Raw genomic sequence first — 26,403 nt, forward strand, 5'->3', positions numbered from 1 at the left:
AAGAAGTAATTCAACACGATGCAAGACTATGGGGCCATTCCTGCCTTTTGAAATGCAAAACTTATGCTCCCATTTACTCTCTCTAAACATTTTTAACAGTGAATATAAGCCATAGCATTGTAGTTCAGTGCTGAAATGAAAACCTGGCAAAGAGAATGAGGAGAGAAGACCAAGACAAATCAAATGTAGCAAATCAACTCCAGGAAGCTTAAGGAGCTCAGTACCTACGGACACATAGGACACATCTAGGACATGTAAGGAAGAGCAGCCCCATGGACTCAATTTACATCTGTACCAGTGTTGACAGCAGTGAAAATAAGCCATTGGTGCCTGTCAGTGGGCCACATCATACCCAAAATGCTGCATTACAAGATCATTAAGGCTGCTATTCAGAGTTACAAAAAAAAGAAAAAAAATAATTAGGAATTATGTTGCCTATGTAGCCTTAATTTAACCTCTGTCTACATATATATGTGTGTGTGTGTTTAGATTATATAAGTACAAGTATAATTATAATAAATCTGTAGACACACAATTGTATGTCATTCTTTCCACAGAACCCCCGAATCACTCAGTCTCGGGAGCGAGGGTGCTCATTAAATAAGCAGTTATTCAATAAAACTTAGCTCTTTGTCCTCCTTGTTCAATATAAACTTACATTTAAAACCCGATCCTCACTCTTCTACCATGAAATCAGAATGACTGGCTTCCCAATAGAGTCTTATGATGATTATCGTCATATACACTACCCAACGACTCCTCCACTTCACAACTCTCTACCGGGTCAGAATAACACCATTCTCCATATGCACATTCCACCCTTGGACTCTTCTGTCCCTTTTCTTGCCCTATGTCTTCTTCATGCCCAGGCTCTTTGTCCCAGTCTGCTTGCACTGCCTCTTCCACAAATGTAAATTCAGTCCTCTAGCAGAAAGCACTGCTGTCTCCTTCGGCTACAGGGGGGAAATTCCCTGTCTGTAGATATAAGGCAAACCTGGACCTTCAGACAGTGACAGCCGTCGCGTAACGCTGCAACATCTGTTTTGGCTTCTCTACTCTCAGGGCTCCTGCTCAGCTTGTGACTACATGTGATTGTTTCATCTACTCAAAATCAGAAGACTGCTCTTCCCTTCATCCTGTCCAGACTGCAGCTTCTTCTTCGGCGTAAGAAAGATTTCAGGCTTGCACCGCTTTCCAAGTACGCGCTGTCCCAGAAAAACTGAAAAGTGCCTCATACCGATATAAGACTGTACCACATCCGTCAGCCTCTCTTCAGTTCGTACTGGGGAGAGAGCTGTTTTCAAGTTGTAAGGAAGAGATATCAGCATGTGGTTTCAATCTTTATGCCCTTATTTATTATTCTTTGGTAGCACGTATGGCACAGCATACAAGAAAGGACTTCTACTTAACCCTAGGTGACTTCAAAGGCTGATAAAGTTTTTCTTTGTTTAATGCAGGGACTACACAGTGTTGTCAGCTATTCCTAGATATGCAGAGTATTTATTTTTCCCTTTTATCTGATTAAAACAGAAATCTTGCTGGGCTATCTTATGATAATGAATAACTGCTAAAATTCCAAGAGAGAAGCCCAGTCAGTCTGTCCTGCGGTAGTGCTGATTTAGACAGCAGTTCAAATGCAAACTTTGAGTGCTGCACTTCACAAGGGCTATACGTTGCTGTTATTCATGCATCAGTTAATGAACATACTGTAGGAAAAGTCCAAGACTCCTGCTGCCTCCAATTTGTGGAATAATTGTGTGGCATTTTGGGATATTTGGTCAGATTAAGCAGCGAACTGGATAATTCTTCTGTTGGCCTGATCCCGTAACTGGACACATGCCTTGAGTCATACAACACATACCAGAGCAGCGGGGAACAAAATTAAACAGAATTATGGTGCAGTGAAAACAATCGCAACCTTCAAAGCGGGAGCAGCAGATGCTCAGCACTTCACAGAATGAAACCAATTATAACAATTGCCTTCCCACCAAACAGGAGCAGAGCAATCCCGGTGCAGAGCAGGGTGACCCGGCTCGCTTGGCATGGCACGGCACGCTATGAGCACGGCTGGTGAACGCAGGCACGCTTTGATTCCTTTTGGGTTGGCTGGGTGGGCAGTTGGGCTGCCTGACATCAGAAGCCCATGGCCCAGGCTTCCTGCATGTCAGATGTTAACATTTATTTGAAGACAGCATTGATATATTTAGCTGTTTATCACAAGAAAGATTGGGTTTGGGGTCGGGGTTTTTTTGGTTGGTTGATTGGTTTGGGTTTTTTGTATTTGCCTGCTTAGCTGTAAGCGCATTAAAACCAAAGCCCTACAGCAGTGGGTGATCACGACAGGCATGTTTTCTGGAGAAAATGCTAGTCGCATTATCTATGCCTTAACAGGATAGAGAAAGGACTTAGAAAGCCATCTTTTGCTATGATCACTGCCTTTGCACAGTCCAGGAATGCAGAGGCATTAATTGCTGCTTCAGTTCAGGAACAGCCAGAAGCCCACATGTGCCTGAGGTACCTTCTCCCCAGGCACGTAACATTGTTCTCTCAGATAGGAAAGATATTTAGAGGCATTGCTAGTAGCATCACTCTCAAGGAACCACAGAAAATGATTCGTTTTCCTTTGGTAATGCTACACCTTGTGAAGAACCATACAGTGTTTCTTCAAGTGTTCCAGTTGTATCACTTGCTGCTTTCAAGAAAATGCAAAGGAAGCCTTTCCTAGGTTGTTCAGATATCCTGCAAACATTTCTTAGTAGATTATTTTGTTTCCAGGCTTATCTGCAAGCGTTAGCTACTTTGGAACTGAAACAGTTCTGCTCCTTTTGCAGCTATTTTGAAAGAGTTACAAGATTGACAAGGTTCATTTTTCCAATGGACTGAGCAGAGCTGAAAGATGGAGTGGGCATGTACCACCTTTAGAATTGTCTAATTTTCTTTCAGAAAGTGGCTCGATAGCTTTATTCTTACCCATTGTTATTATATGTGATCACACCACTACTGGAGAGGCAGCAGGACGACTGAATGATACCAGGTGGAGATGAAGTACAGCTTATTGAAGCTCACGCAGCGCAGAACAGAACCGAGACACTGATGGACAGGTGAAACTACTTTGAAGAGTGTGAGGTCTCTTGGGAGCATCCTGTGGCTGAGGGCACAGAAGTTCAGGCAACCCCTGAAAAATTCACAGCAAGGTCTCACAAAACGGCAACCCGGAGCAACAGTATCTCCTGCTACTGCCTAGGCTTGGAAACTGTCGTGCGCTGGTGGATGATGATGTGGCTTTGGTTGTGGTTGTTATCTGTATTACTGACAGGCGATATATGTACGTACATACCAATTTGCAGTGAATATTGCAAATATCTTTTGAGCCACCACACTGTCCCCACTCTTCACGCTCTTTTCAGAGAACCCTGAATCACATACAAGGTCTTGGGTCATAGCTCCAAAATACTCAAGTCCAGGGAACTGAAAGGTTTGCCTTGATTCAGTTAAAATTGAAATATGACGGAAGCATCACCCCTGCCTCAAACACGATGGCACGCTGAAGCATGGCGGTGCTTTTCTGTTAGGTTGACTGTCTCGCCAGGGGATGAACACTGGTTACTGGTCAGAATACTGCAGCACGTCAGCTGGTAACATGACTGCTCAAACTGACGAATACAGGCTTGCTTGACCGAAGTGCCGTAAATCCTCCAATGGCTTTCTACAGTTGCTAGTGCGCATCCACAGAGGCAGAGTAAGCTGGATAAGCCTGGTTAACTTCACCATAAAGAGAGATACTACAAAATCCCAATGTTGAGACTTAGCAAGGACTAAGATTACATTAACAATGCTAATAATAAGAGATTATGGAAACTACTACTTCACACTGAAGGCAGTAAATTAAGGAAAAGGAACAGCAGTACTTTGTTCCCACCTGAAAAAAGAAAACCAATTCCAAAAATCCCAAAGGCAAATTCTGGGAATTCTGTGATTTCAGCTTGAATCTGGATCCCATGCTGCCACAACGCAAAATACCAGAAGCAACAACCACAGGCTCAAACATGCTTATTGCGCAGGGGTAAGATTAATATTAGTTATTAATATTAGTCAATATTAGGTTTCATAAGGTGCTGTCTTCTCCTAGGACTTTGAACTTAGAAGGCTGCAAAAGTTTCAGTTTCAACATTTCTGTGATGATGGAAAAGTCCTCCCTAGCCCTGGGATGAAGCATCAGCAGTATGCGAGAAGTCCAAGGCAATTCAGCCGCGCCAGGTCTCAATCTCTACGTTCTTGTCTGCAAGGCGCAAAGCTTGGCTGACGTGGGTGGACTGCCAAGAGGACGGCGAAAAGCACATCCTTGCCAGAAGGAAACCCTGCCAGTCTCCGAGTCACTAAAAACAGAAGTGTTACAGCTCCTCAGAGAAAAGGTGCCAAGAAGGTTCTACCAAGGGCAAACCACCCACATGTTTTCCTCCCTCTTCATCTTTTGGAAACAGCCAAACCATTCTGGCTGAAACTTTCTACGTGAAAAGGTAACAGAGGTCAGCTCAGAGGAAACACTCTGCCTGCTTGAGAGAAAACATGCAGAAAACAGGGTCTTACAAATAGCAAGTGCTAAATTCTACTCTCCCCTCCACAATCTTCTTTCAGGAATTTAAAAAGATAAAGATGTCCAACTTGACTGATTTGGAAGCTGAGACTTGTATTTTTTTTTCCAATAGACGTCACCCAGGCTTCTCCATATTCCTCACGTCTACTTTGGCGAAGGATATTTAGCCTCTTTGTCCCCATTTTGATTCCTGCTGGAATGAACAGATTCATACCACAACACAGATAACCATATAGCTTTTCCAGTTTAAAAAAAAAAAGAAAAGAAAACAAAAGAAAAGATAGACTTATGAAAACAGAGTTACAGTAAATAATTTAAGAGAGAGACATAGGGGAGATACCATAACCTATGAGGCACACTTTGCAGCAGAACCCTGAGAAGAGTATTTATTTTGTATAATCATTCCTGGTAAGAATGAGAGGGAAACAACGAGCAATATCTGAACTGCAGTCAGTGGGGTGCTTTCCTACATAACCAGTAAGGCTGTGGAGCAGCTCCCTTCCCATCAGAGGGCAGCAGCTGCCTGCGAGTGCTGCCGCTTCCCTCTGTTGTAGTTGTAACGCCACCTTTGTAAACTGGCTGATAAAGCTGTTTTCTATGCAAAATAATTGTGACTGGTTTAATGACCATCATTTGTAGAATATTCAATCATTTACACTTAAATAACTTTCATAACATCTGACTATGTGCTGTTTCTGTTGTATTCAAGAGTGTATTTTTTATGATCTGCACAATGATGCAGCATGACAGCAACCTCCTTAGACGATGCCACAGACTGACTCATAATAATGTTTCCGAGGAATCCAGTCCAACCTTTCCAACACCTTACCAAACGGTCAGGTAATAGAAAATGATCTGTTGGATTTATTAAAGTTAAAACTAGATCTGTTCCTAAAGAGTTCCTTTGGGAAGATGCACAGATCCATGTTTTTCTCTAAAACGTTTCAGAGATGCACTAGGAACAAGCAAGTGTAAGGCAGGACAAGCATGCTTCTGCTCAGTGTGCTAATAATAGGAGTCTGCTTGAATAGAGAGTCTTCATAAAGATGTGTTATAGCAGGAGTCTTAAGCATGTATCTAATTTTAACCACGTTAAAACACGTGCCCAACACTAGGCACCTGTCGAAACGCTTTGCTGAGTTAGGATGGAAGCGTGCACCTCAGTATTATCTTCCAATTAAATTCCATGGTTTATTTAGATCAGGCATTGTAAACTGTAAAACCAGCTCTCTGCATAAAAAACCCCCCAACAAACCAACCATCTGCATAAACCCAAAAGGGACCAGAGGGAGCAGCGGTACCTCTTCCACAAAAGGTTCCTGTCCAGCCCGCTGCGCAAGTACAGGCTCCGCTCACGTGGTCGCAGGCAGCTCCGTTCTGGCACTGACAGCTGTACTCGCAGCTTGGGCCAAAGCTTCCCTCGGGGCATCCTGCAGCGGAGGAATCAAAACCAGATGATGGGTTAATTCTGGAGCAGATCCAGGATCAACAGGGAATTTTTAAATATGTGGGAATTCTTACTATTCGCAAAAGAAGAATCAAGGCATAATGGTAACGCCTTAAAACTGATGTGATTAAGTGTTCAGCTTGGGGTCCAGGTAAGTTGGGCTGTGTTTATTAAGGCCTATTTTAGAAAAACTCTAGGGCATTGGAAGACTAAATTCTGCACAGAAAACTAATATCATCTGGTAGTTGAAAAGCCTGCGACTTGGCACGTTCTGCTTGATGACACTTTGCGCGCTGGTCTGGAGTTGCTTACACGCATATCTCCTCGGGGGCTTCATCAGTCAGGAGGGGGAAAGCTCCGAGCTTCTGTACTCCTTTTGAGGCCCTATCCTCTGTTTTCCTGCAAATCCTCTTTCCCCAGAAAGCTGGAGAAAATAGGAAGTGTGGTGGCTTCCTTCAGAAAGCTCCAAACTGAATGCTGCATACTTTACTTTCAGGCTCTGCTTTGAAAAATTAAAGCAAAACCATTACATCTGGGGGACGGATTAACAATTACATTTCCACAGCAGCTAATGTAAGGAGTTTTAAAAGATTTGCATGGTACTCACTATCGAAGGAAAGAAAACAACACTTGAGAACGAAAATAACTTCTTCCAGGATTATAGGAAAATAAATTAAGAATAGGGACAGTTGCCTAATTCACATTAGGTATTTTGGACAGGCTGAAATACAGAAATATACTTGGCTAAACACAATATTACAGGGCCTCTACTCATGTTTGAAGTCCTTGTGAACTCCTCTGTAAATGAGTTAGCAGATTATTGCCAGATCTCTCTTAAAAGTGTATGATTTTAGCATTTACATCAACAAAGTGATTTTCAGGCAATCTGGAAAGAATCACGGAGAACAGAAAACAGTGAGGATCCTCAAAGACAACTCTACATCTGGAATAAAGGGGTGGGTTTGGTGCTGCCTATTTGGTACCATAGGTGGGCAGTGCTCGGACCTGGTGTGAATTTGGTTGCTCCTGCAGCTTAGTGACTCTCTACTAAGTGGAGCCAACCCCTCGGTCTCTTATAGAGGCTACAGGTTGGGATGGGAGACAGAAGGATAGCAAGGTACCTTAAGTATTTCTTTGCTTTCAATCACCTGTGTCAGAAAATGGGCCCTTGTTTAAATGTAGTTGTTTGAATGTATTTTTTGCACTAACAGGTGAAATTCAGTCCCAGGGTTGCACCAGTGCAAAATCCTATTATTTACATCGCCTCCTATTCCCAAAGCTACAGATCATCGTGCATCACGCATCCTACACTAGTTTAATGAGTAAATACATAGAAATGCACTTGTGCCTTAAAAGCTCAATCCTGCTCACTGTTTACTCTTCACTTGAAATTTGAGTCAGAGTCCAGAGAATCTATGCAAGGAAAATAGTATTCCAGTGCAGTAATAGGAGGGGGGCTCTCAGCTGAGCTTTCGTCAAACCTACAGCATGTAGCCTGGGGCTGAGACTTTCAAGGTGATGGCAATGGGTCAGTAGACTTCACAAATGATTTTGCAGTCCACATCACAGAGAATCTGCCCTCTGCTCGAGCAGGCACAGGCTGGTGCGATGCACGCAGAGATACAGCCACCCAGCCAGAGAACCGGAGCTGCCTGCAAATCCGCAAAGGGAAAGAGCCCGACCTGCCTCAAGAGGCTAGAGGTGCCTCGGGAACAGAGGAACTCTCCAGGGATAGCACAGATCTCACATCCAAGGCAGCATGAAAAGTTTAGGGAAGAATTATGGCTTTCATCATCTTGCACACACACACACACACATATATATGCATTTTTTTTATACGTATATTTATATATGTATACACACACACAATTCAGGTGGGGTAAAAAGCAGACTGAACAAAACGGAAACCCCATAAACAGAACATTAGGGGTTGCCAGATGTTTTGTTGGTGGCAATGGCTTCTCTGATTACCTTGCCAGAGACGATGACAACCAGCTATTTGGCTACTTTCTGTCTGCAGAGATGCTGTTTTGAGAGAGGTCAAGAGCAAAAGAGAAGTGGAGCTGGCAGCTCTTTCTCTGGGAGCTGGTCTTCCCACTAACTGCCCTTCCATTCCCTCTGTGCCAACAGCAACAAGAGCCGTAAGATCAACTTTCCAAGGTTTTTGTCTTAGATCAGCATTCCAGATTAATTGTTTTGACATTTCTGTGTGACACCACCAGTTAATTCTGCCTACATTGCTGAGCGTCTGGTAGCTACATCTGTGCTACTGTAAGACTGTTAAACTAATAGATAAAAGATTTATTTTATTTTACAACATTAGTACTACTACTACTGCTACTACTAATAGCAGCCTAACTATGCAACTTATTGTCAAAAGATGAAGTGGATGCCAAATGTTTGCATGGAATCAAAAAGGAAATAAGCACATTAATTGGAAAAAATCAAGTTGTATTAAATATAGAGATATTGCTTCTGTCTCAAGAAGCTCCTAAGTGACAAATTGATGAAACTTGGGGAAACATATCGAGAATTATCTATGTGCCCATTTTTATCCTCTTAAGGCATCTGCTGTTGACCAATGTTTGAGACAGATTAGTGGGGGTCATGGCCCTCTGGTAAGACCATTGTGCATTTTTGTTGTTAATAAATAGAGGACCCTAAATCTTCCTGATTTTTCTTCTGTTATGTACATGTAAAGAATTTCTACATGTCTGGCCTTAAAACAAGATTTATGAAGAAAAAGTGCAGACCTAAAACTGGATAAATAAAACCGATATGGAAACTTCTATGCCACAAGCCAAATATACATCAATCCTATCACTCACACGAGGTCTCAACATTAAAAATAGCTGCGGAGTCCAAAACAAGTCTGAAAATAACTTTTTTGGAATGCAAATTAGGGAAACTATCTAACCCAGATGAAACCCAAGAGCCCTGCGACGCGCTGGGCAGACCGGAGGCGGTACGGCCTGGAGGTCTTCTTGGAGAGAATTATCAGGAAAAATGATTTCTGGTTTTGCAAATTCCCCGTGTCGACAAAGTGGCAACTTACTCCATTCGCAGTGTTTCCCAGTAAATCCCGGCTCACAGAAGCAGGAGCCGGTAACTGGATCGCAGCTACCGTCGCTGTTATTGCAGACACACGTGTTTTCACAGCGCTGTCCCCAACGGCCACTATTGCAGGCTGCAAGGTAAAGCAGTATTTGCATTGAGAATCAACTTTGAGCTCGGCTAACGGATTATTTTACATTTAAAGGAGAGAACAGAAAAGATGCAAAATGGCTCCTTAAGATACAGGCACTCTGGACTAGACTCTCAGCTGCAGCATGGGGCACAGATCAATGGAAATAAATATCTTTTTTGCTGATTTATTTCAGCTGAAAGTAGGGGTCCGTAGGCAGATATTACACCATTCACGTAAAACTAATCATTCATAGTCAATCCATATCAATCAATCCACAGTCACAAACACATAATTTCATGGAAATAAAATATTAGCTATTGACTTACTTAGCATAAATCTGCATAACCAGAATAGCTAATGGATAAAACAAGACAGATTTGTGAGCATCCTCCATATTTTCCTCAAAATGCTGGGAAATGCAACATGGACACAGACAGAGAAATCTCACAATCTTTGTTAAAGCAATTTACTGCTTTCATTCTAAAAATCACATAACACTGACAGGATTATGACAGTGTACCACAGCATCTCCTTCCTTTCTTGTAAGGATAAAGATGAAAGCGTCAATTAGGGCAATGGAAACCTGGTTTTGGAGTTGGGCATCTGTTTCATGCCCAGTCTGCAATAGTTGGAAGAGCTGCCTTACTGAGACATCTCTGCAAAACAACTTTTCTCATATCTTAGCCTGAACAGGAATAAAAGCTTTTCTTTGCCATGGTCTCTTAATTCTTTAGACAGCCTAGGGAGTTATGGAAAGCTATCTAAATGGCTCTACACATTACCATTTGGTTTGATTTTTAAAATATGCATATTGGTGGAAACTTCAGATTTCCCAGAGTTTTCTTCAGTACGGAGCCTGAGAAGCCAGGTCCAAAACTTACTGCTGTCAACACTGACAATTAATTTATATGATTTTATGTGTTTAAGACCAAGTTTAGAAAGCGGTTTGTATTCTGTTGGCTTTTTGCAAGAGGGATCATAACAAATCAAGGAGAAAAGACGTGAAACAGGAAAAGGAAAGAATAAAGCAGGATGGCTTAACATTTATATGGTGCTATCCAAAAAGGGCAAATCTGCACTTTTACACAGCCATCAGTATGGAGAGCGATGCTAAAGTCAACAGAATGATGCTCTGCTCTTCCAGAGAACAGAATTTCTCCCAGCATTTATATTCACAAGTTAAGAAGTGACCTTAAGACACATGACTGTACATGCCACTCACTTGTTGAATAAATCTCCCCTAAACAAAATGAAAAAATGAGAATTAATCTTGAAACTAATCTGTGCTGAAAATGAAAAACAAAACTGTCTGTCAGTCAAAATGCTGACAGGACAGATGGTATTGGGCAAAGGGATCCATAGTGTTGAAATAAGAGCTTATATCAATACTTTGCACTTCATCAGCCATCTATTTCAATACTTTGAACCTAGATAATTAAGGATTATAACCACCCAGGCTGTGCAAACCCATAAACACACAATTTCAGAAGCAATAAGATTAGCAAAAGTATATTAAAAAACTGTAATAGGCTAAGAACAAACAGAGCTGCTTCTTACGTTTGCAGTTAAGTCCCTGGGAGATACTATGTACCCTGTGGAGTGAATACACGTTTGACTTACGGTGTTTGCAGTCGTGGCCAGTCCAGCCGGGGGGACACGTGCACTCTCCGGTGATGTGGTGACACTGAGCACTGCTGCTACAGCTGCATAACAGCAGGCAGTTTTGTCCGTAGTAACCATTGGGGCAGGCTGAAAACAGATGAACAGACTGCAATTTCACCTAGGTAATAACTCAGGCACGGGCTGATCTTTTCAAACAAGACAGCAACAGCTTGCCTCCTAAAACATCCGTTAGCTGAAGCCAGAAATCAAAATGGCAAAATGAAAGAAACATCCGTAATTTGTATACTAGGTGTCTGGGGCCAAGTCCTGTAAAGCAGGAATAGCTTGAGTGACTTTCAGGTACTTCTCCTGCACATCAAGATCAATCAGAGAAGGAAAAAAGAGTGCTGAGCAAACCTTCGTTGAAAGCGATGTTGTGACTAACAAGGAGAAAAAATATGCCACCGCTGAGGTCTTGCACGAAGCAGCGCTGCCCCTGAGAGCCTGCCTATGGCAGCATGACAGGTATACCCAAGCAGCCTTTAATACCCATAGGCTGGGTAAGGAGCCATGCCGCGGTAGCATGGACCGGTTGCTCGAGCATATTCCCATGGTCTCTGGTGGATTTGCAGAGGCAGCACTGATCCTACTCCTTCATCCTCACTACTATTTCATCCTGAGTTAGCTACATCAAGGAGTATTGCTACAAACATAACCCAAGAGTGATGCCATAGGGGCGAATTGGTTGGCAGTTCTTGCCAAGCAACCAGTATTACAACGCAAGTATTATGGCTATTAACGTATTTCTAAGTATATATTGCCATAAATCAGGTCTAATGACAACATTGACTTGCAATGCAGTTTAGCTTATCATCGGCATTTATCTGTAATCTCCCTCCAGTAAATAATGTCAAATCCAGCCTGAGGAATTCCTGAAGCTGAAGGGTACTTTGTCTTGGATCAGTATGTCTAACCTAACAAGCATCTCACAAAATAGCAAGAAGGTAGAAATCAAACCATAACCTGAATTTTCAAACTGACTTTCTTTTCACGGGGAAGGCCAATGTGAGGACTTACATGCAGAGCAGGATGCCCCGGTGTAGCCAGGGGGACACTCACAGGCTCCAGTTTCTCTGTTGCACTGTCCGCCGTTGGCGCAGGGCTCACAGAAGGACTGGCAGTCTGGTCCCCACCGGCCGGCTGGGCAATCTAAGAAAAAAAAGCACATGAGATGTCCCCAGTGCCATTTTCTGTTTCAAGGCAGTTAAAGATTTCTGCTGTTACCCTGAAGAATTTAAAAAGATAGTAAAACTAAGCTGGATAAAGGATTGTTGTATTATCTCTATAGACCTACAGCACTGTCACAGTAAATCTTCTGAAAGAGGCAACACGCCTCTGTACTGCAGCATGCAAGAACACGTCTAAAGAGAGACCCGAAGGCTCTCTTCCAACTTCTGTGGTGGTGCATCTGTTTATTGGTTTGGTTTCTGATACAGTAATGTCAGGAGTATTTGGACATATCTGAAAAATTAATTATTGCACTCAGCAAAGGACATGTCCAGGGGACGGTAATCTGCAGACAGATGCAGAAATAGAGGGTTGCTGTTGTATTTTTACTGGGCTGGGTGGGGGTCAGGATGGTCATCCAGTCCAGAGGGACTGGATGTGAGGTGGAGTCCAGGTTTCCATACGGCTCCAACGCCTTCATCCGGGTCCTGCTCTGCAGCATGGGAAGCCACAACCTGGATCCACGCAGGGCAGCCCCTCCTCAGGCATGCAATAGCCAGAGCCCTGCAAGTGGAAAAGGGGCATCCCGTGGCCCCTTGGTAGTTCAGCGTCCCTGAGGCATTTTTCATCCCTTTACTTAGTTACCCACAATAACGGTCTCCTTTTTAATTCCTTCCTCTGTTCTAGGTCGTTCACTTGCTGGTTCCACAATAGCTGTCTTTGGTCAAGGCCCTTCAACAGCTCCTGAGGCAAATTGTGTGCATATGGCAGCACAGTCCCAAGCTCTGCTCTGGGGCCCAGAGCTGCTGCAATGCCCCGATATCTCCACCCAACTTGTAGAAACCCAGCCCAGCCTACAAATCACTATTATTAACTGGAGCAGAGAGGTTGGTTAGGGTAACTGAATCACGCTCCCTCCTTTACAAGCGATCCCATGTGGTGGACGTCGTATGTTCTGCATCAAGACTTATCCTTTACCCATTCTGCAAATGAAGCCTATTGTGTTGCAGCAGTTTTGGTGGGAAACAGAATAATTCCACTTATCATGTCTGTCAAAGCAAGACACTCACTACCCTAGTCCGACAGCTAACACACCTTGCTCACACGTAGCACCAGTCTTCCCAGCTGGGCAAATACACTGTCCCGTCTTTGGATCGCATGGTGCTTCTCCACAGCTGCATCTCTGCCTGCAGTTCATGCCAAAGCTCCCGGGCTGACAAGCTGATCAAAAGAAACCCAAAGGCATGGTTAGGATAAGGAAGCATTTTGAAGACATTAGGAGGCAGCAATGTTAAACTGAGCTGTGCTGGTACCAAGTGATCAATGTTAGCATCGGTGTCTCAGTGACCGGTGGTCTGTAATTAACTGCAACAGAGCTCTAGAAAATCTGTGCCTGAAGCTTTAAAAGGCACTATAGTTACCTCGACAAATGTTAGTTTTAGTAACTGGCCTCAGCCTTGTGCCTTGACCTTTGCAAGCAGAGTGACACAGCAGTTGCCAGGCTCCAAATATCATTTTGGCTTCAGTGGGCAACAACAACAAATGTACCTTTATTTGCAACTTCTATATCTGAACATAAGTTTCTTGAGTAACCTTTCCCATCCAAAGTGTACCTCCCAGGGAAACATGCAGTGAGTACCTACATAAATGGCATTTTTCTCCATGAAACCCAGGTGGACATGGATGTTTGCAGACTCCCGTCTCATGGTCACACAGAACATCGGTAGGACAGCTGCACCTCAGTTTGCAACCAGCCCCATAAAAGCCAGGCGTGCACTCTGGAAAATGCAAGTAGACACAGAACACGTATAAGAAAAAGGAAGAGTTAAGAAAACTGAACAAAAGTCAGAAAATAATTTGGCGGAAACTTGCAGAAAATGTATTATAATGTACATTTTAGAGGTGCTGATAATGAAGTGTAAATACTTATTAAACACTTGCACAGACATTTCAAAGAGGTTATTGCTTAAATACAACCCAGAAACAGAGTGGCAGAATACTTAAGGATATATTCAATTACAGCCATCACAGAATTACTCTTCTTATCTGTCTGTACCTTCTGCTGCTCTCTGCCTTGGTGCAAAGCCAGTGCTGGGCGAAGGATGCTCTCCCCCAGAACTGAGCACATCACCAAGACGCTAAAGATATTAAACATTGTCACTATTATTCTCCACCAACCCCCCCCAGAACTACTGTCATAAATCCAACACGTTCCTGCCTGCCCAGAGAGGAATCTGAAGGAAGAATCTTTATTGCGTTACTCCATTACTGTCTGGAGAGGACTACTGAGACATGCAAACATGAATGTGGAATACAATTCTCTTTGAACTACCCCCAAAAACTACAAAGAATAAGTTGAATTCAAAGACCTGCAAATCTGAAGGAAAAGTAGCGTTACTGAAACCATTTACAAATAACCCTGCTGCCATAAAACAGAGGTTTTACCACTTATTTACTTGTCTGTGTGGAAAAAGGAAAGAAGAGAAGTGAAAACTCCCACAATCCTCATTACTTAGGGTTGCATTAGAATTTGGTTTCTAGATTTCTGTTGTCATCTGATCAGGCTAAAACTGCTGCATTCTTAAGCTGTATTCCCCTTGATGTCCCTGTAAGCCCTGTGATAGCAGGCACTCATGGCATTTGCTGTATGAAAACCCACAGACAAAATAATTAGTAGAATATGAATATATTAGTAGCAGCAGCAGCCGAACAAAGCAGATGGAAGGAAGAATGAGAAATAATGCTAGGACAAAGGAATAAGCAGACATAGGGACTCTGGCTTTCTATTATACCTTTCTGACACTTTTTGCCGTGATAACCAGGTTTGCAGGTGCAAGTCCCGTTCCTTGCGTTGCATTCCAGTGTGTGCTCTTTCACGCACTGACACTCCTCTGAGCAGCCAGCTCCGAAGGCCCACCTGGGACAAGCTGCAGGCAGATGAAAAGGAATCATTAGCTCTGTAATTATGCATGAGTTATTTGAAATTGCACACTGCTGCAGAATGCAACTGCTGCAAAAAGCAAAACATTCATTTTATTTTCAGCAAATACATCCACATTCCTATGACAGTGCCTATTAACGTGTGGGTGTGTAAAATATAGTTTACATGATTCCTACATTAAGTAATTCGTTTCATTTCAAACAATATGTGGTGAATGCAAGAACCAGAAATGTTTCAAAGCAAACTTAGTTAAGTTTCTGAATCAAAAAGTATTTGGATACACTCCAAGACAAAAGCTTTCACACACAAAAAAAATAAAAAAAATTAAAAAAAACCACCACACAACTATTTTTCAGTCTTGCATAGATTTTATGAACAAAACCAGTAAGTGCAAAGAAACTTGACCGTCTCTTTTGCAACAGTTTTGTTTTGATACTTTTTATTCCCATTTAACATTTTGCCCTTGTCCTGCCCCAGCCAGCCCTGCTCCTCAGGTCCCACTCCAACCGTATCGGCAGCCACTAACTACCTCCAACCAGACTTTAACCACACCGACAACCCTAATGTTAACCTGCCTACCCCAACCCGACCTATAGTCCTCACCTTTGTGCATCAGTAAATCTCAGTCCTAATGGCAATGATTATTTGCTAGAGGAAAAGATTAATGAAGTTTCTGGGGCTTCCTGACACGCATCAAAAGTCATGTTCTCCTGCTACTCCTGGCTCGTGGCAGAACCCAAAGCCTTGCTTATTTTCTACATGATGTGGAATCTTTAAGACCGTTATGTTGTGCATGTGTTAAATAAACAGATCTGAAAAATGATGAGGACTTACTAAGATGGCAGAAGCGCCCGTAAAGCCCGGGGTCACACAGGCAAGCTCCATAGAGTCTGTGGCAATAGCCGTTGTTGGCACAGTTGCATGGTTTGTTACAGTTCTTCCCAAAGAGGCCTTTTGGGCAACCTTTTGAGCGACAAACACAGCAAGGCATCAGCCGTTAAGTGTTAAAACACGAACACCAAATCAGCTCTCTTTTAGCTGACGTTACAGAAGAGACCGCGCTGACTTGTCGCTGACCTGGGGCTCTGCGCAGCCCATCCCTACAAGGCGCTTGCTTTTTCTCACCCTCTGTCTTGCTTATTATTTAAATAAAAGTCACTGCAAGGCAAGCTGCAGTGTTATAGCACGTCTCGCACAACGGAGACCGTTCTTGTTCAGACCCTTAAGATTTACCACGCACAATTACATCTAGACAGAAGCGAGGGACAAGAAGCGGTGAGGTTTCAGGCACGCGCTACAGCCGGCAAGACAAGGGGAGCCGTACCATCTTCACAGAGCTTGCCGTGCACACCGGGCGGGCAGCGGCACTGCCCCGTGACGGGGTCACAGGAGCCTCCGTTCTGGCACTTGCAAACGCTGGCACAGCCTCTGCCATGCGTCCCGGGGGAGCAAGCTGTGGAGAGAGCAGGGAAGATGAATGGGCCAAGAAATCCTTTCCCTTCACTAGAAATGAAGCGAAATAAGACTCCAGTCATCCAAACCGAGCAAGGAAAGAGTCCCTTTAGTCAAGTGGGCTCTAAACAAAGTCATATTCTTTTTATGTAAGGTAATACACATCCATCTAGTATTTACCAGATAATTTGAAAAGGACACCTGAATTAAACAAGCTTACTTATGTGAAGTACTATGTGATGTATCCAAATTCTCCTCTCCACACAATGCACGAGGCTCAAAAGACATTGCCTATGAAGTGCAAAGCTTAAAAATCAGAGCACAGTTTTGAATACTTGGAGATAAGTATTTTAAGCATCTTTTTCTTCTTCCTCCCAAATACTATTACAAAAATAACATTGTCTTTTTCTAACATAGCCTCTTAAATTCCCCAGATGATCATGGTAGAAACGCATCCACAATAGCACGGGATTCTTTCCTAAAGCCCTCATCGCTCCAGCACAAAACAAATTGTGAAATGAAGCCTTGCTCCGCTGTTTGCAGCCTGAGCTAGCTGAGTAAATACAATTGCTGGAGTCATCTGACTTAACTGACATTTTATCAATGTACATTAAGAAACTTGACATTTCACATCAATTTCCATTCGCCTTCTTTGGTGCATTATTGTGAAAGATGTCCCTGCCCATGGCAGGGGGGTTGTTCTAGATGATCTTTAAAGGTCCCTTCCAACCCACACCATTCCGTGATTCTGTCATTATTACAGAAATTTTGTTCCAGTTTTCTCAACTGCTTAGCTTACCCTAAACCCATGCACTATGCAGTATATTACGAAAGCGAGAGAAAAGAGTGAAAGCGATCACATATGGCTAATTCATACAGATTATATATTGTATTTATCACTGTCAAAGCCTACTTCATTGGACTGCAGGTCTGGCTCAATAATGCAATCCCATTAAGGTTCTTTAAATTCCAGAGGCAAATTCTATCAGATTACATGCATGGGTATGTACTGTAAATATAGAGCAAAAATATTATTATTATTTCTTAAGTGAACTAAAGAATTTGTATCCTGACTTGAAATTTTTATAATCTATCCTGAACCACTAGAGCACCATGAATAGAACTAAGAATATCCTATCTGGATAGCTTGAACTGTCTTAGGTAGACTAGAAATTATCATTTCAGTCCTCCTCATTCTTATTCTCGCAGCTGTCCCTAGCATTTACAAACCAAACCCACGATCAGCTGCCCAAAATAACTACAGGAAGACTGCTGATTTCAGTCATTTGCTGTTTTTTCTATAGTTCTGTCCTTGCGATGATGCCTCCAAAACAATCTCGATGGTGTTTAACCTGAAAATTGCTATCTACCAACGCTAAGTAATAATTCTTCATCGTCCCTTTGTCTCTTCAGGGACAGCACAGACTTTCTGAATATGATGGGCCATCACGCCATACACCATGAAACAGAGAGATCCATCTCAAACGTGCGGGAGACCTGCTGTGTGAAGTCTTAGACAAGCAGCAGACAAGTTTTGCCAAACTGCAGGTGAAGAACAGCGCATGGTACATCCAGAAATCGCCGCTCTATCTTTCTACTTGGTTTTGACACATACTTCTGAATCAGAGATATCTTCTGCCAAGAAGTGGGAATAAGGAGAGTAAAAAGCTATTGCAAAGGGCACTGGCTGACTTGGTAAGAGAATTCTGAAAAATACAATTTCCAATATTAAAAATTAACCATACCAAGAAAACGATGCTGATAATAAAAAGAATGATAAGGGAAAAAAACAGGTCCAAGTTTGCCGACACAGGGCAAAAAAAAAACCAAACAAACAAACAAAAAAAAAAACAAAAAAAAAAACCCCAACAATGTCTTGGGATGCTATAATGGAAAAAAAATCAAATTTAGTATACATGTCCACCCAGACTGTCACACCACCTGCCAGGACAGACTTCTGAAAGTCAGCAAGACAAGTTGTGCAGCAAAGCATGGCAGCCAAATCTTGGCACTTTTCAGGAGCAGAGTGAACAGGAATGAATACTGACACAAATACTTAGGAAGGGGTACCGTACTGTACCGCACTGGAGGGCAGAGACCTCACTGCTTGAGGTAAGCATCCCTTACAATTTCTATTTAACGTGCCACATTACAATAAAATTTTGATCGGCCTGTGAGGCAGCTGTGATCCTTAGAGAGCTTTACAGATTTAAAGTACAACAGGTTATTCCTATTTCCTACCTATCTGCAGTGTCACAGCACTAGGACAAAGCCCCCACCTTTCAAATACACTGTACTCACTTTCATTACAGATAATGCCGGTCCACCCAGGTGAGCAAACACAGCCACTGTGTTCACTGTTACATCTGCCTCCGTTCAGACAATCCTCACAGCTCAAGCTACAGTCATTGCCAAAAGTGTTATCAAGGCAAACTGAAATGAAAAAAATATACAGAAGGTTTAGTGAGCATCCAGACAAAATAATTCCACAAGCTCTTAACTGTCGTTCCAGATGCACAAGTGCAAAAAGGAACCTACACAACATTGACAGTCAAAGAAAAGTATTCACATTGTTCGTGTTAATGTTGGTAGTGTTGCAAATACCACTGATTCATCACAAAAGACAGTCCCAAATGGAGATTCCCAAGTTTTCCTCTTCAAATTTTAGAGTCCAAATAAAAGGAAAGCTGGGACTTTAGGTGGAATTTACTCCCTTAAATGCTGTAATTCCACATCAAAGAGCACTTAAAACTACTTTTTAAAAGCAAATATTTTGCCTTCAGAAAAAGTGAATTTGCACCTAATGCCTGATAATATTGTATATAATTAAAAGTATTTCTTGGGAGAGAATCTCCTTTTCTCCTTGCTAGGCTATCCTTTTTGTTATTCTATTGCAGTAGTTGGATGCGGTGCTATTTAAGCATAGTTCAGTGATATTTTTAACAGCATAGTCTGAGTGTTATCCTAGGAAAACAAAGCATAATCACACATTTATCACTTCCTTTTTTTCTTCATGGATATGAAAAAAAGGGTTAGTTTATATGGGAAACCTTGTATGAAAATGCATTCCTCCCTCACCTTCCCCACCCTCCTTTTCTCCCTTGCCCCCGCAGACACGAGCACGCTCATGTTCTCTCTTTGTTGGGTCTATCGAGAAAGGCATAGAAAATAAATGTTACTTTCTGCTAAAATACCTCAGTGACACTAAGATCCTATCCACACGGTCAGTTTATTGCCTTTGAGGCTTTATGGCTGTGGCTGGAGGCTTTTTGGAAGGGGATTTTGAACGACACCTGAAAGCGAGCTGGCAGATTATTTCAGCTAACAGTAAGTCAGCAGGCTGGTTGCTTTTCACCAGCAATTTTCTATGTGAGGCCAGATTTCCTCTAGGTCTCAGCACCCGACTGTTCCTTTTTCTGAAGCTGAACAAATGCCCAGGCTTTCAGGGACATTCAGAATCCCAGTGCTCCCACTTGGAACGTGTTACAAATTCATACTTCAGGAGAAGAATACAGGCTACCATTAAAAACATCATGCTTCTACATTAAAAAGTCATTCAATCTACAGAAAATAGTTGATTACTTGCACCAGCTTATTGTTTAAAGCTGAATTTTTGTAATATAGATAGCAGCAGAAAAATATGTCCAAAAGTATGAGAAATAAATCAACATCTGGGAGGTAAAAGAACTTACTAAACCATTAAAAGTTTCATTCCTCCACCACCTTTTCCTACAAACGCTCACGTGCTACAAAGCCTCCGCTTTAGAAAAAGTGCAGACACTCAGCTATGACTGATAATACCCAAATTTATGTGGCTAAACATAAATAAAACATGTAAAAAACTGGTCAATAAATATTTGATTGTGGTTTCCAGGCCTGATAATTTTGCCTGTGGTTATCTCATTTATCAGTTTCCCAATTGGTTATCAGTGTCGTTGAGTCCGGCTGGATACTATGTGATTTGGGAGGTCTTAACAGTTTTGTTCATAAAAATAAGTTAATTTTTTATTAAAGCCAGGACCAGTTCCTGATTTTTGCCTGTAGGGCACAGTCCTCGGATGAGTAATTAGAGCTCATATAAAAAGCACAGGACACACGTAACAAAAATAAGAAATCTCATTCCTCCCTGGTGACCCACCAGCAAATACTGCACTCATCAAAAAGAAAGCACAGGGTTTCAAATCATAAAACTCTTTAAGTGGTGATGTTTCCACCTGCAGGTGGAAAGACTGAAGTCATGCAAAATCCAGGTGGAGGGCAAAGCTGCCTTGCACCCACTCCTGTGACTGTGTGTGCTCATGTGCTCTGTTTGCCACCAATTGCGCCAAGCCCTTGGCCAAGCTGAGCTCTACGTGGATGGGTCCAAGCTTTTCCCGGAGAACACGCTCAAAGCATCAAAAGGGACCCGAATCTCCAGAGGGTTGTTTTTTCCACAAACAAGAATGCAAATACCTTCAGCAAAACCCCTCCAATTATTATAAAATGGCTTGTAAACAGGTACACGTGCCCCCACAAGCCCCCTTCCTAGCTCAAGGAGAAAGGGAGCATTTCCCAAGGGCTTGTTCCCAGTAGAACGGTTCCAGTGGGTTTTGTGCATTGCAGTAACCCGCGCAATCCTCTTGCCCCGAGGGTGAAGAGAATCTCTGTCTGTTGCCTCCAGGGCTTTCTGCGGACACTCTGGTTTTCCAAGAAGGCTCCCATCCCCTGCTTGCTGTGCTGCTCCCTTTTCCCATGCCTTCCTCCGCATCCCTCCCCGCCACATCCAGGCAGCAGCAGCTGCGACCGGGGAGCCTCCCTGTTCCCCAAACATATCCCATTTGGGATGGGACATGTGGCGACGTCTCCTCCCCACCGGCGTGGCAGAAAGCAGGATTAATGCTCACCGCTCCTCTGCTTAAGCCTGGCCAGCCCAGCACCACTCACCCCAAATCCTCTTTCCAAGACTACTCCCCCCAGTTTGCTGCAAGGGCTAAAGCGACACTTGTTCACTCACCGACCCTCTGCACCAGGGTGAGCTCTCCTCGAGGGTCTTCGTCCTCATAGACGGCACCGAGCGCGTAGCGAAGGAGCTGGGGGGGACCTCTGAACTGCAGCCCCGGAGCCGTGGCGAACCCTGCTGCCTCCTCCGCATCCACCTCCTCCCCACCTAGGGCTGACACACACACATGTGCCATCACAGCCTGGCTCCGAGACTTCCTCTGTGACGCTTTTCTCTCATTTACCTCTTTTTGGTTTTGTTTTTTAATTATGCTAGTAGATATTCCAGCTACACCCCTGTGCAGTCTGCACAGCAGTCACAGCTGATTCATTTTCTCATCTGTATTTATAAACAGAGTTTCTGCTATCCAAAAAAGAGAAAAGGGTGGGGGGGAAAAAAAAATAAAAAAATCTTTCCCTTTTCTTTCTTCTGAAAATAAACTCTGGTCCTGGAGAGTAAAAAAAAAAAATAAAATCTAATGGAGAGTTTCATTTTCCTCACTTGAAGTTTGAGATTATGTTTAGCTAATGAAGGTCATTACTCTAGCTCATTTTGGAAATGACAAATATAGAGTGAGGCTGGCTGTCCGATTTATTTTCAGAAAAACTAAAATCTGAGCCTTAAAATGATGGGAAATCAGTTGGCTTTCTTTTTGGATTTGGTTAAAATACCAAAGTCTGCCCAAGGTTTAGCAGGTGCTAAACTTGGTTATAAAATCAAGTTGCTAGGCTAAGCTCTGTACTGGTTACACTGGCAGAAATCCAGAATCACACCACTGGCTTTAGTGGAAAAATAAAACCCCCAAAACTTTAGTGGTTCATCAAAGCAGAATCTGGCTACCTTTTTTCCACAGGATGTTAAACTTCATCCAATAGTGCAAGAAAACTTTCAAGAATAGTATTTATTTCTAAAACACAAGCTTTACATTTTCAAACCTATCCAGGGGATTTAAGCGTTCATCTCCCATTAATCTTTGGCAAAACCCATTACTTGAGGATGAACTCGGGATCCACACGTTGCACGTAGCTCTACCCTGGCCACATTCAGAGATGGCTGAAGTTGGGCTTCCAAAATCCCAGGATCCATGGAAATCCCAGTTCCAAATTCACATTTTAAATCAGTGGGAGATACTTAACGGCCTGCACGATATAAAAATAACTTACCGATGCAGGACCGTCTGTTAACACCAAGCCTGTAACCCTCCTTACATGCACATTCGTACGACCCCAGAGAATTAACGCAGAAATGGTCGCAGTTGCCATTATCAAGACGACATTCATCCACATCTAGAAAAGGCAGATATAAATGCTGATTAGGTGCAAGTCCCTCTGCTTGGAGAGCGCACTCTGTGCCTGGCTGCATCTAAAAAATTATTCTGCACATAAGAAAACCTGATTTTCTTAGTACTTTGGGGCTCTCCGTTTCTCACTAGTATTGGAGATATTAAAACATTTCAGGGCAACATGGAATAGATTATTTCACCTTTTTTGTCTCAAGTGAAAACAGCTGCTTTAAGCTGTTAAGCTCAGTTGATCCTTTGGTTATTCTGAGGGCTCTCTTTTTGTAGAAGTAGTCTTTAACACACATCAATATACAATGTCCAGGGAGAGAGGAGGAAGTTCCTCTCCGCTGGCTCATCTACCACAGCCCCACTTCTCCCTGCTGGATGCTGGGTTATTACTGTATTCCAGTCTTACAAAGTGGAAATTATACATTTGTAAACCTTATCAGCAAAGCAGGCACAAGGTCACTGATTCTCTTATTAGGGAAATGCCCGCAAAGCCCTGGGATGAGCTCTGACAGCATTTCTTCCTCCCGTTGTTGTGCTTAGTTAGACTGAGCCACCGGTATCAAAGGACTCACCGTCACAGGCGCAGCCGTCGGCGTTCAGCTGGAACCCCGCTTTGCAGGCACACTCGTAGCCACCCGCATAATTGATGCAGAATTGGGAGCAGCAGGACTCTCCGGTCTCGCACTCGTCCAGCTCTGCAAGGAAGGGGCAGCTCATTCAGCCCTTGGACACGGTCTGAGCTGCTGCCGCAGTTTTGCTCAGGAGCTACTGCACTTTTCAGCACATGCCTTTCTCTGTTTCCTTTCTCTTCCCCTACATAAAAAACTGTCTGAATCCTGACAGCAGCTGTCTTCTACCTTCTCCCACAGCACCCAATACCCTCCATGTCCAGGGAGAGGCATCTTTTCTGCAAGTCTTAGCCGCCGCAAGGTGATTTACAAAACAGACAACAACTAGGTTTCACCAGCCCACAAAACCCATCTATTTAACAGTAACTTACATTTAACTGTTTTACGTTCAACCTTATTCAATGCAAACTAACAGTAAAACAATGCTCTGATCTTGCAACGCATTTGCCGGACACCAGCAGCCTGGTAGGTGCAATTTTTAATAATTAACTGCCCATTGCCTTATCCTGCCCTGCGTCCATCCACAAATTGGTATCGTTGACACCACTGTTCAGGTGATTAGATATGAGAATCGAGCTGTTATCTTTTCACTGCAGGCTCTCAGCTGATCTCAGCCCCTGCAGCCTGCTGAGTGGGTCGGTGGCCATTCAAGGGCCACCTTGTCAATGCTGAGTCTGCAAAACGCTTTTGAACGTTACCCAGATGAGCAGCCGCAGATGGGAAAGGTCAGTGTCTCAATTAACCTTGGAAGGAGCACCAACATTATTAGGAAACACCGACAGGAGAAAGAGGAGAAAGAAAATGTAATTAATCAATCGAGGTGAGGAGGTCAGCATGAAAATGATTAATGTAGGTTACGTGAACACGGAGTGTTTTCCAGAAATGTCACAAGCCGAGCTCCTCTGCAGTACATCAGACGATGCCTTGCTCTGGGGTCTAGAAACAGCCCCTTGTCTGTGTAGGAATGTGAAACGTGCATCCAACAAAAAGGAGATTTTTTTGGTGTTAGGAGCTGCTTTTCATGTCCTCAGCCTTGCCAAAGCCTTCCCCTGTGCTCTCGCTTCCCTTGCTGTGTCCAGAGTAACTGCTTCCCTCTGAAATTTCCATCAGCAGCTCACTGAGCCGGGGCGCGGGCAGAAGGCTGTTCTGCCTCCTCTCATCCATACACAAACAAGAGTGCATAACCCATCCCACCCCTGCGAGGCTCTGGGTCCAGATCTGCCTCCCTCACTTTCTTTTCTTTTGGTTTTTTTTAAGCCTCAGCACCAACTGCCCTTGCAGACCTCGGTGCTTCCCTCCTCCCCTGCTCCTTCCTCTCTCCTGCGCTTGGCTTTCTTTGTTGCAAGACCCTTCTTGTCTGTAATGCCTCTCACATTCACCAGAGCTCCTGCTCTCTACCTCTCCGCACGACTTGCTATACGCTTTATGATGCCTGCTCTTTTTCCCACCCCCGCCTCTTCTTGGCTATTCTTTAAAATTTTAATGGCATAGTGACAGCAAGCTAAACCAGAATGAGATACAGTTTGCATAGCAAAAGCTGTAAACACCCCACACCCCCCCAAAACCCCCACATTGTAAAATCATTTAAAACATGAAGGAATTTTTAAGCTCTTTTCTCGAAATAAAAACAAATCTAACTCTGTTGCTTTCACTTCCTAAGTGAGACTTCTCACAGCTAGAAGTGCAATCTCATCTCTGAGCAAATCTGATGGAAGTACAGCAACTTCCATAACACAAAGTGGAGTTTGCACACGAAGCACTTGAGAACAGGAGTGCTACCGCTCCCAGGCAGACCTGACCCTCTTCCCAGCTGCTGGCTGAGGAAGGGAAGGAAAAAAAGGTCAGAGAAGCGATGCTTGGGCTGGACACAGTGAAATACGGCCACGGCAACTGGTGACGCACCAAAGTGTCATCTTCCATTTGGGAGGCAGAACTCCTTCCCCTCATTAATTAATAAGCCCAGCAAACATGTAGAGCAAGGCAAGCTGGAGCAGCAGCTGAGGAAGTGCCAGAGGATAGTATTAATTAAAACTTGTAGAAGAAGGGAAGGGGATGGGAAGGTGTTTACTTGAGCGACAGCTCTCCTGCAGGCTCCTCTTGCAGAGAGACCCACCACACCTCCTCCTTCCTCCCACAGAGATGAGGCATTCGCCATGCATTACCTGCGCACATTTTGCCATCAAAATCGAGGCGATAGCCGTCGTTGCAGGAGCAGCGCGGCCCCGCAGTCGTGTGCTCGCAGTGGTGAGAGCAGCCACCGTTGTTGTCCTGGCAGCTATCGACAATTTCCATTTCAATGCCTTGCAGAGAAATAAATCGAAAGGATGTTAAAAAGCAAGTACGGGGGAGAGTCACTGGAGAATAAGCCTTCTGTAAAAGAGCATCCATAAGCCGACTGTAGCAGGAAATATAAACTCAGCTCCCACACACCCCCCAGAAGAGCACGTTTTGGAGTCACTGAACTCCGCGTATTTGTCTCCTTGTGTCATAACAGTAGAAGCTCTTGACTTCAGTGACATGAAGCCAGCTCACTGTTTCAGCAGTCTGCCTGCTACGGGAACATTCACAGGTTTCCTGAGATTTATGCTTTGTTTGAACGCAATGGCGAGTTCTGCCCTTGCCCCAGAGGAGGAAAGGAACCATCTGAGGAACGTGGGTGGTCCATCTCAACCCAGACTGCTTATGCTTTCCAAAAAGCAGCTTTTAGTTTTGTATGTGAACAGGAAAGAGTTGGATCCTGAAACATCCACCAAACACAAATGCCTTACACCTTAGCCTAGCACCTAATCACAAAACAAAACAATCCACAGGTTCTGACCCTTGGATGTCCCTTCAAGGGGACATATGGCAGCTCCTCTGCTGTGACTTTGTCCCCCTACAGTTAAGACAGAGTGGTGGAACGATGCTGCCACCAGCCCCCTTTGCCCTGACAGACCACCCCATCCTCTGGCACTCGGTTGCGCTGGACACCCCTCACAACATTTTGGCCGGGTCCAGCAGAAACCCGTGTAGAGGAAAAGGAACATCTGTCCATTTCATTCCCACCAAGGTACTT

At 43.6% G+C, this 26,403-nt stretch overlaps 1 protein-coding gene across 1 annotated transcript in view; it reads right to left on the bottom strand.

The window, feature by feature from the left end:
* LOC126039439 (multiple epidermal growth factor-like domains protein 6) overlaps positions 1 to 26,403 on the bottom strand; it is a 200,792-nt gene that overhangs the window by 24,467 nt on the left and 149,922 nt on the right. The window contains exons 10-23 of the mRNA XM_049802584.1: positions 25,511 to 25,648; positions 23,292 to 23,414; positions 22,592 to 22,714; positions 21,444 to 21,602; positions 18,752 to 18,883; positions 16,323 to 16,451; positions 15,833 to 15,961; positions 14,850 to 14,984; positions 13,701 to 13,835; positions 13,153 to 13,278; positions 11,908 to 12,039; positions 10,849 to 10,977; positions 9,097 to 9,228; positions 5,896 to 6,024 (exon numbers count right to left, since the gene is read on the bottom strand). Of these exons, the coding sequence (XP_049658541.1) occupies positions 5,896 to 6,024; positions 9,097 to 9,228; positions 10,849 to 10,977; positions 11,908 to 12,039; positions 13,153 to 13,278; positions 13,701 to 13,835; positions 14,850 to 14,984; positions 15,833 to 15,961; positions 16,323 to 16,451; positions 18,752 to 18,883; positions 21,444 to 21,602; positions 22,592 to 22,714; positions 23,292 to 23,414; positions 25,511 to 25,648 (1,851 nt within the window). The remainder of the gene's footprint in view (positions 1 to 5,895; positions 6,025 to 9,096; positions 9,229 to 10,848; positions 10,978 to 11,907; positions 12,040 to 13,152; positions 13,279 to 13,700; positions 13,836 to 14,849; positions 14,985 to 15,832; positions 15,962 to 16,322; positions 16,452 to 18,751; positions 18,884 to 21,443; positions 21,603 to 22,591; positions 22,715 to 23,291; positions 23,415 to 25,510; positions 25,649 to 26,403) is intronic.

This window comes from Accipiter gentilis, chromosome 6 (assembly GCF_929443795.1).
Source record: "Accipiter gentilis chromosome 6, bAccGen1.1, whole genome shotgun sequence".
In the NCBI taxonomy this organism is placed as follows: Eukaryota; Metazoa; Chordata; class Aves; order Accipitriformes; family Accipitridae; genus Astur; species Astur gentilis.